Here is a 9,917-nt window from a genome sequence, read left to right as displayed (position 1 = left end):
TTTTATCTACCTTTCCCAACCTAATATTGTTGGTTGTACTGGAGTACTTTTTTATCTACCTCTTCTACCTACTTTTTTATCTACCTCATGTCCGTACCTAAATTTTATTTATCTATCCTTCCCTACCTAATTTTTAAAACTCTATAAATAAATAATTCATTTGTTGGATAAACAACACACAAAACAATGGGCAAGTTAATGCAAATCTGAATTTTTTTTTAACAAATCCAACATCTCCATGGGCGGAGGCATGGGCTCCCATGGGAGACAAAGACAATATCTCTGATACTCTTTTCTTAGAAATCAAGAATCGGTATCCATGATTTGGTAGTTGATCAAATGGGAGGGGGATTTGGTTGTTTAAGATAGGAGGGGAAGTCTATGTGGCACAAATGACCAAGGCCATTTTTGGCCAGAGGTTTGGCATGGCGTTGGAGGGCTGAAAAATGACATGGGAGCCAATGTTTGGGGACCTTTCATTGCAGTCAATGGAGAAAATTTTGTCATAATTCTAATCAGTAATCCTATTTCTATCCAACTAAGTTTATGGTTCAGATCTCCCAAGGAAAGATTTGTTACTAGGAGGGATGGCCGATCGTTGGAGATGCTCGAATGGGCCTACTAGTGGGCTTGAATCTACTCATCTATGTGTGAGTGTTATTTTCATCTCGTGTGGGCTTGTTTCTATTTTGGCGTGGTTGTAATACTTGTACTCTTCTACTTCTAAATAAAAAATAAATTAGTCGAGACATCAGAAGAAGCCCAAAGCGTACATAACAAGGCCGACCACAAGGAAAGCCCAGTTTGAAAAGCCCATCCTGAGTTGCTCCCACCAATACGACGTCGAAATGTTTTTCACCCACCTCGATACACGCCCAAACCAAAACCCTAACAAACGTAATCTTCCCGCATGAAACCCTACAAAGGTACAAATAAACTGAAAGAAAGAGAAGCCGCCATGAGAAAGGCAGAGCAGAGAGAAGTAGTTTCAGTACTCTCTGATACCACTTCAAGACTGAAAGCTTTAATCTTTCTCCTCAGAGTGTATTCGAATTCCGAATTCTCGATTATCTTTTATTTGTTTATTATACACGTTTGAGTTTTTGAAATAGTTTCGCAAAATTATGCGCACCCCATAGCCCCTTGCAGCTTCAAGTCCATAGCCGCAGGGAAACATCGAGTAAAGGGTATTTTCGGTGCTAAACTAACACTCCTGTTTTGGCGCAACCCTTTTTCACCTGTGCATCGAATCACACTTTTTTTGTTCAGTCCAGTTTTGCCAAAAACATATACTACTTCAGATTTGATATCTTTTATCTTCCAATTTTTGGTATAGAACCACTTTTTTGTTTTTAATTTTTTATATGAGCAATTGCTACTGATACTGCATTTTTTTACTCCATAGACACAAGTGTTGGTGGCCGCCTGGAGTAAAAAATGCGGTGTCACTAATTTTGCCCTTTTTTTATCTTCTTAATTCGTGGTGTTCTATTGCGTTTGGGATAGTGGAAGGGCATGCTTTGGAAAAAAGCAAAGCAAAATGATGAAGTTCTTTACTCCGAAGTTTGATGCGGAGAACATATATCAATGGTCTTCAAAGTTCTCTGATTGCTTTGCTTTAGTTGTATTACTACTATATAGTAATAACTGATTGACTAGTGTTTTTATGATTTTGTTGCGAGTTGGTAAAATCCCAGTTCTGATTTTGAAGCATAGGCTTTTCTTCTTGTTTTTCTGTTTTCTCTTAATGTTGGGTTTTTTGATTTCCTGGTCAGTGGAATCCTTTGGCTTGTTGGTTAATTGTTGTTCTAAAGCGTTGCTCCTTTGTTGTTGCTTATCTATGACTCTTGGGACTCTTTGCAATTCTCTTCTTTCTGACTTTCTTGGACTACTACGGATTTGATTGTTGGAATGAAACTTGCTTGCTACTTGAAAGTTGCTCACGGGTTGCCTAGGAAAAGCAAAGCAAAATGATGAAGTTTTATTGATCTGAACTCCAATGTGGAATCATGTTAATGGTCTTCAAAGTTCTCTGATTGCTTTGCTACTTATTAAGCGTGTAACTAAGCACATTTGAATTTGTTGGTTCACGAGTTCTGAGTCTCTTTCATGGTGCGTAGGATAGAGACGATCCTCTGGTTACAACAAATTATGTAGTCTTAAACCCTGATATAGCATACAAAATGTGACATCTTAGTCGTTGTGGTACAATGCGCAGAATGTATGATGGCAGTTCACATGTGCAGAACCTGAATGGGTGAAGCACATATATTATCGTTCTAGTTTGTTTAACTCTTGTTCATTCCTAATCTTTTGGGGGAGATAGATTAGTTGCTATATGAGACTGCTGTTTAGCATTCTGGTCCATTGATGGTTTTCATGTAACAACCATAAAGCTGTTTACAGGGAGTCCTTTACTCGCGCATGACTCATGTTCATGGTGCAGCATTTAAGCTACTGATAGGGGTTCTTAGTGGTCAGTCTTCATCTATATGAGAGAAAGGAATGAGAATTTTGTGCACCAAAATACATAGTCTGTTGTTAATATACTTGTTTCAGGCTTTACGAGCATGGTGCAATAGCAATAACTTTCTTAACTCGTTGTTGCTTGGCCAATCTATGCCAAATGCTTCTTGAGAACTGAAGAAAGAACATTTGGCTTCATTCTCTTCTTAATTTTCATGTTCAAGTCGTACTATCATTGATGTAGATGACCTAAATTCAACTTGCGAATCAGAATACCTAAAGTTGGAATCCTATTCATGTAATATCCTGTTTATTGCTTCTAAGACAAGTTATTAGTAGTTCTATTTTGGTCATGTGGCTATTGTTTTTTTTTTTTTTTTCCTGTTTATTGCTTATGAGACAAGTTCTTAGTAGTTCCTTTTTTTGGTCATGTGGCTGTTGCTTATTTTTTAGGCTAAGATAGTTATCTCAAACTATTGAAGGAATGCTAGGTTGCCAGCATTGAGTGCCTACTGGTGGAATCATGCGTATTGAGTATCTGTAACTCTGTAGATATTCTGAGAAGTTATTTTCTCCCCCGAGAGTTACCAATATGCCTGGAGGAGCTTTGTTCTCTCACATAGCTAGATACAGAATTGTGCTTGAACTTCAAAATTACAGAGAAGGCTATGTTTGAGGTCTCTCCTCATTTGGCCTCTCTCTGCTTCTCATGAACTAAGAAATGGCTTAACAGCATTTCTCTTGGGTAGGCATGACTATGTTGCTGCATTGCCTGGAGTATAAGCGAGGGTGCAGCCAACTGTTTGCCCCCCTCACTGTGAACATGTTTCCATGGATGCTTCCTTTTTCTGTAAATGCCATCTGCAAATGCAGGATTGACCACAAACAAACAACCACAAACATGTGTCCAGTGTTCAAGGCACGGGCACTAAAAAACATCAGAAACCGCCAGTGGACTGTCAGAGTTGAGAGATGGGACTGCTTGTGTCTGGTGCACCATCCAAAAATATGGTAGTGGATTTGTCAACCGAGATAATAGTAGTCATTGACTCTGCTCATAAACATGATATAGCATCCTTGTAACTGGTTTTGGTAAACCTTCTGACTTGTATATAAAGAAGTTTGCATTTCTTCTCTTACTTTTATCCTTATTCTGAAGATGTCCTATTTCAATTGTGATGCTACGTGCATGTTCATGTAGTGGTAGTCATTCTTGAATTGATTGTCTATCGTACTTCTCAACATTAATAGTAAGGGTGATTTGGGAATTCATGTTTACAACGGACATTGCAATGGGAGTTCCTTGCTGACACAGTGCACATTGCAACATGGTATTCCTTCCACTCAAATTTACTGTTTTAGACAACCTTTTGTTATGTTACATTTGGCTAACGGGGATATCAAGAAGATGAAATAGGAAGCCTAAAGAAAGACTACCAGTAATCCATACAAGAACACGATCCTCCTCTAAAATGGTGGAATCGGTTTGAATCCCGAATAACCATATCACGGCTATAAGCCATTGACAGCAACTTCATTGTAGAATGGCAATCGCCACACATCCTTATGTTATTAAACACTCTGATGGTTGTTCCAGGCTTTGTGCTGATAAAGCCGAAGGCAACTGCCAGTTTTTCACTGTGGTGACCCAATGAAGTTTGCTTCACTTCCTCCTCCTCAATATCCAGCAAAACGTGCTTAGTGTCTGGTTCATACCCAACAACCTTCAATTTGGCCTCCATCTCCTCCACCATGTCATAGATTTCTGTACTTTTGCAATGCTTTGTGTCGCCAACAATAAACTCATGAACGAGTCCATCGACTTCGATAGAACTACATCCGGGTGGTTTCTTTATTCCTTTCTTGATCATGTTTTTCCGTAGCTTATGAACTCCATCCCACTTATTAGCCAATGCATAAATGTTCGACAACAAAATATAGCTCGCGTGGTCGTCTGGGGCTAGTTTGATGAGTTCGAGACCGGCCTTTTCACCCAAATCAAAGTTATTGTGGATTTTACAAGCACTCAACAATGATTTCCACATAATAGCATCAGGTTCCATAGGCATGGATTTCATGGTTTCTTCCACCTTATCAAACAAACCTGCTCGACCCAAAAGATCAATCATGCAACCATAATGTGCTACATCTGGTTCAATCCCATAAACGGTTTTCATCTTTCCAAAATACGCGAGTCCTTCCTCTACCAATCCCCCATGGCTGCATGCATTTAAAATGCAAGAGAAGGTTATAACATCAGGTTGAGTTCTCGAATTCTCCATACTAGAGAAGAGATCAATTGCTTCCAGACTCCGGCCATTAGAAGCTAGACCACCAATCATGGCATTCCATGTATCTATACTCTTCCTGTTGGTTTCATCGAATGCCTCCATCGCTCGGTCCAAGCATCCACACTTGGAGTACATATTCACAAGCGCGGATCCAAGGTTCTCGTCTAGCTCGATTCCATGCTTCCTAATATAAGCATGAACCCATTTCCCTTGCGCAAGTGCACCCAAATGGGCAATCGCGGTTAACATACTTACCAATGTCACCCCATCAGGTTGTTCCCCTTCCTCTTGCATCCGCTGGAATACCTCAATTGCTTCACTAAACTTACTCACCCGGACATTATAAGCAATAAAGGTATTCCAAGATACAACATCCCTTTGCGGCATTTCATCAAACACCTGACGCACCAATCCACTGTCTCCATTACCAGCATACCCTTCAAGCAAGCTATTCCACGTGACAATGTCCAACTCAGTACTTTTATCAAACACCTTACGTGCATCAACCATAGACCCATTCGCAGCATAAACATGAATCAACTTGTTCCGAATAGACACACTGTTTTCAACCCCACGCTTGATGATTTGGCAATGGAATTGCTTCACACTCTCTCTCAACCCCAACAAAGTGCACGCTTTCAGTACCAATGTAAAAGTAAACCTGTCCGGTTCGACGGATTTTCGCATCATTTGGTCATATAATGAGATGGCTTTGTGGGTGTTTTTCTTTTTCAAGTTTCCCCTAATGAGGGTGTTCCAAGCGTAACGGTAAGGCACTTGAATGGAGTTGGTCACGGTTTCGGCATACTTAAGGTTGCCGTTGTCTGAAACGGCGTAGAATTCGGCTAGGCGGCTGGCGGAGTAAGTGTCGGAGATTTGGGAGGTTTTGATCATGAGGGCATGCACTTGGTTGGCTTCATGGAGGTGGTTGCAGAGTTGTAAGAGGGAGAGGGTGGTGGCTGTGGGTGGAGTTGGTTTCTTTTGTGGGTTTGTTATTGGTGGTGGAGAGTGGGAAATTGCAATTGTTGGTGGCGTCATTGGAGTATTTGATGAAGAAGGGGGCAATGGAAATGGAGCATTTGGGAGTTTTTACCACACTCAAATTCTCTCCACCTGCAAGTGGTTGGTTGCCTCAGTGGCAAAACCTTATGCCCCTATGCGCCTGGACAAGATTCAATTTTCGTAAGTCCCATTTTCCTCCCACAATCTCCTAAGATAGCATAGATTACGTTTAACGAAAGATAGAAAAAAAAATAATCAATAAGTCTAGGTACACTATCTTCAACCACTACACTACATTTTTTGTAAGGCTCACCTCGGGTCCCAAAAAAATACAGAAAAATGTTCATAAATTTTAAACTAATATATTATGGGGTCCTGTAAAAAATCAGCTCTAATGGATATGGGTAAGCATTATTTCTTGATTCGTAAGGGCGAAACTGTACAGTTGAACGCTGTACAGTTTCGCCCCTACAAATCAAGAAATAATGATTACCGATATCCGTTTGAGCTGATTTTTTACAGGACCCCATAAAATATTATTCTAAAATTTATGGACATTTTTCTGTATTTTTTTGGAACCCAGAATGAGCTCCACAAAAGATGTAGTGGATGATGTAGTGAATGGATGGTAGTGTATCTAGCATCTCTCAAAAAAAAAAAAATTCATCTCTACCTAAATCTAGGGGTAGAGGTGGTGGTGCTTTGATCATTGGATCAGGTCAAAAATCGCAAGACAAGTGAGGATTTTCGTATGATTCAATAACTGAAAATGTAACAGAATGCCCATTGGGATTTTTAAATGTAGAGGCGTCAATGACAATATAATATGCCTGCTAGAGAAAATGGAATTTTGATAATTTAAAATTTGAAAAATATTTTATGGTTATTGTATTGTCTTTTTTTTTTTTTAAAAAAGAAAAAAAGAAAATTGTTTTTTAAAAAGTTCAAACTGTCTTTTTAAATTTTTTTTTTTTATCTACGATGGGTGTTTGGGTCAATTTACGCACATATTGACTAATCTTTGGGGACCAAATGCCACCATCCATTAGCGAAAAGTCCAAGTTGTTTGATTAAATAAGTAGTAATCATACAATTTGGTCAAATAAGCTAAAGTAGTAATCTCGAATTAAATAATTTTTTTTTCTTGTAACTCCAAATAAGCAAATAAAAAATGCGAATCGAGTGTTAAAATAATCTTAATATTTTTGGTCAAATAAGCTTACAAGGTTAAATAAGTTAGTATTATGTACAATTGCTATCAACCAACATTTATCAATGTTTTAGAGTATTTTTTAAAAGTAAATAAACATGTTAAATTAACTTATAATCAAGTGCTAATATATTAGACCATGTAGTACCCCTTGTGATGGGATAAAATAGTGAGCTCCACATCCTTACATGGAATCGCCTTCACATGAAAAAGTCTTACTCCACTAACAATGCTACATTCACGCCTTTCAAAAAAAAAAAACAATGCTACATTCACACTCTAACTTACACACCCAAACCTACTGGCCCAACTATAATTGGGGCACTGAGTTTTTTCTTTTTGTCAATCGGAAGACCAAATTAGTTCATTAATATATATCTGCCTTATGATATCTACAGATAATCCAATTACAGAGCAAGTCATACAACTATACGACCGGCAACTGATAACCAATTAATACAGAGGAAACAAAAAACAACTGCCGGTCCAAATTTGGGGCACCGAGTGAGTGAGTGTTTTTATGTGTGAATTTAGGCTAAGCTACCTAGCAAACTCGTTCTTTTCCCCTATATTTATTTCCACTGGGATAAACTAAACTAGTCAGATAAAACAATAACAAAAGAAACAGACAAAGGACAGGAATTTAAGCCCAGTGGCTGGGGCAATTACGTCCCAGGAGGTTTAACAGTCTCGTATTAGAAAACCTATAGGTACCGACTGTAACGCCCCCAATTTTGGGTACGTTAAATGAGGCATTTATTATATAATAAAGAGAGTCTGGCTCATTATTACATCATAAATACATCATAAGGAAAAGGTACATTTATTCAACAAGGAAGGAAACTAGGGTTCCTAATACTACTCTGCTTGCTCTTCCATCCTAGCAAGCTCCTCTGCTCCAAAAGCTTCCACGGTGTACATCTTATCCTGTTCATCTAAGAAATCTGACACATTATACCGGCGTCGCCACCCATATAATATGTCAGGGTCACCAAAAAGGCAACACCGTGAGCTACAACGCTCAATAGAGTAAACCCTACCCACTAACTCATAACTTACAAACAGTAAATCATATACGACGAATAGTAACAATCACACATCCACATTCACTATTCAAGTATCGTTGGTGTCCTTGTTTTTTTTTTTCTGTGTTTCTCCTACGCAACTCATCGTAGACCGTGTCTCTATTTTCACTTTTCATCACCAAATTAACATTTTCAAAATCCGTTTTTAACACACCCAACCTCGGTTCCGCCGTTCCCGGTTCCCGAGTATCCTCACAATGGTTCCGCCGTCCCGGGTTCCCATTGGCACACATTTGCATTGGCTCCTCTCCGCGGATAACCAAGCCACACACCCAACCTCGGTTCCGCCGTTCCGGTCTCCCGAGTATCCTCACAATGGTTCCGCCGTCCCGGGTTCCCATTGGCACACATTCACACACACACATCTCACATAATGCCATCAAAATCGGTCATTATGTAGTTTCAAAAATATTTCCTCCTTCGAAACACATTTTTCTTGTTAACCACACCCTAGGTGTCATGTTTCTATTTTCTCGATTTTCGTGTCTCGTTCTCATGCATAGACTCCGCGGTAGGACCTTTCACATACGCAACCATAAATCATTCATTGTAATCTAACAAGATCATCCAATTCTATATTGTTAAGCATGCTCGAAAAGATCAAAATATGAATACTTCAATTCAAGCGTTAAAATCTTATCTTTCGAAAATCGTTATATCTTACTTTTTGAGAAATTCAATACAACATATGTTTATTCAAGACAAAGTCATTTATCCAACATGTTCCTACCTCCATTAGTGAGATAAACTTATTGACAATCATGCATTTTAAACGATAAGCTTATTTACTTGAAACCAAACAATAGATAATCTTATCTACGATATTGATACTTTGAATCAAGAACATGCTACTCTCTAACGTAGATTTTATACTATACGTAGAGTTATTGGATTAGGGTTCTACGTATACTTAGGGAAGTGAGTAGAGAAAATCTACATGATCGTAATGTCATTTCAAGATTTTGTAAAACGAGCTTGCTATTTATTCCTAATACTTTAACTTGCCTTATCATAAGCAAAATAACTAAAGTTATACTAGGAAAAATGAGTAGAGATTAATCTACATGATCGTAATGTCATTTCAAGATTTTGTAAAACGAGCTTGCTATTTATTCCTAATACTTTAACTTGCCTTATCATAAGCAAAATAACTAAAGTTATACTAGGAAAAATGAGTAGAGATTAATCTACCTTGATCCGAAACTTAGTCGGGGCCGAATAAGCTAGTTGGAAGATTTCTACGGGCGGTGAAACTTGCAAATCTGGACCAAACTTTGGATGGCAGTAACTCGGTCAATATTTGGCCGAATACGATCGTTCTTGGGTCAAAGTTGAAGCTCTCGAAGTGCTCTACGACTTTCGTGAAGGAAGTTGATCCTAGAAACTACTTTAGGTAGGAGAAAAATGGTGATAAAGGCAGAGACAGTATGCTGTCTGGAAATGGAAATCCGAGATTTTTATTGAACTTCGGATGCCAATATCTTTGTCATTTCTTCACCGATTGGGATGGTTCTTGGGTCTAACTTGAAGGTTTCGAAGTGCTCTACAACTTTCTCGAAGGGAGTTGGTTCTAAAAACTACTTTAAGCAGGAGAAAAATGGAGATTCATGGAGGGCAGTAAGCTGCCTGGAAAAACAGAAATGGTTTCTAGAGAGAAGTGAGAGCAAGAAGTGATGGTGTGAATTGAATGGAAGGCATGGGGTGCTATTTATAGCCAACACTTGAGCTTCTCCTTCCTCCTCTATGGCCGGCCCCCCCCTTCTCTCCTTCCTCCCATGGATTTGCTCCATTGTCATGTCCAATCAAGCTTGAAAGCATGCCAAGTCTTCCATGACTTGTCACTTTCATTTGTAGGCCAAATCT

General features: G+C 38.9%; 1 protein-coding gene and 2 non-coding genes across 3 annotated transcripts; 2 read left to right on the top strand and 1 right to left on the bottom strand.

Annotated features, from left to right (window-relative positions):
• Positions 1–1,534: 1,534 nt before the first annotated feature.
• On the top strand, positions 1,535–1,613 carry LOC131302224 (small nucleolar RNA R160). The gene has a single exon (XR_009191686.1). It is a non-coding gene; the product is annotated as a small nucleolar RNA R160 (small nucleolar RNA).
• LOC131299413 (pentatricopeptide repeat-containing protein At5g48910-like) lies at positions 1,536–5,959 on the bottom strand. Its single transcript, XM_058324947.1, has one exon. It carries the CDS (start codon positions 5,793–5,795, stop codon positions 3,900–3,902), a length of 1,896 nt encoding a protein of 631 aa, XP_058180930.1. The 5' UTR covers positions 5,796–5,959; the 3' UTR covers positions 1,536–3,899.
• On the top strand, positions 1,965–2,041 carry LOC131302223 (small nucleolar RNA R160). Its single transcript, XR_009191685.1, has one exon. It is a non-coding gene; the product is annotated as a small nucleolar RNA R160 (small nucleolar RNA).
• Positions 5,960–9,917: the final 3,958 nt, after the last annotated feature.

Source organism: Rhododendron vialii, chromosome 9a (assembly GCF_030253575.1).
Source record: "Rhododendron vialii isolate Sample 1 chromosome 9a, ASM3025357v1".
NCBI lineage: Eukaryota > Viridiplantae > Streptophyta > Magnoliopsida > Ericales > Ericaceae > Rhododendron > Rhododendron vialii.
The sequence above is the reverse complement of the archived record's forward strand: the minus strand, read 5'-3'. Positions and strand labels throughout refer to the sequence as shown.

Coding starts and splice junctions, on each gene's coding strand:
- LOC131299413 (XM_058324947.1), bottom strand. CDS start 5,795: ATGACGCCACCAACAATTGCAATTTCCCACTCTCCACCACCAATAACA.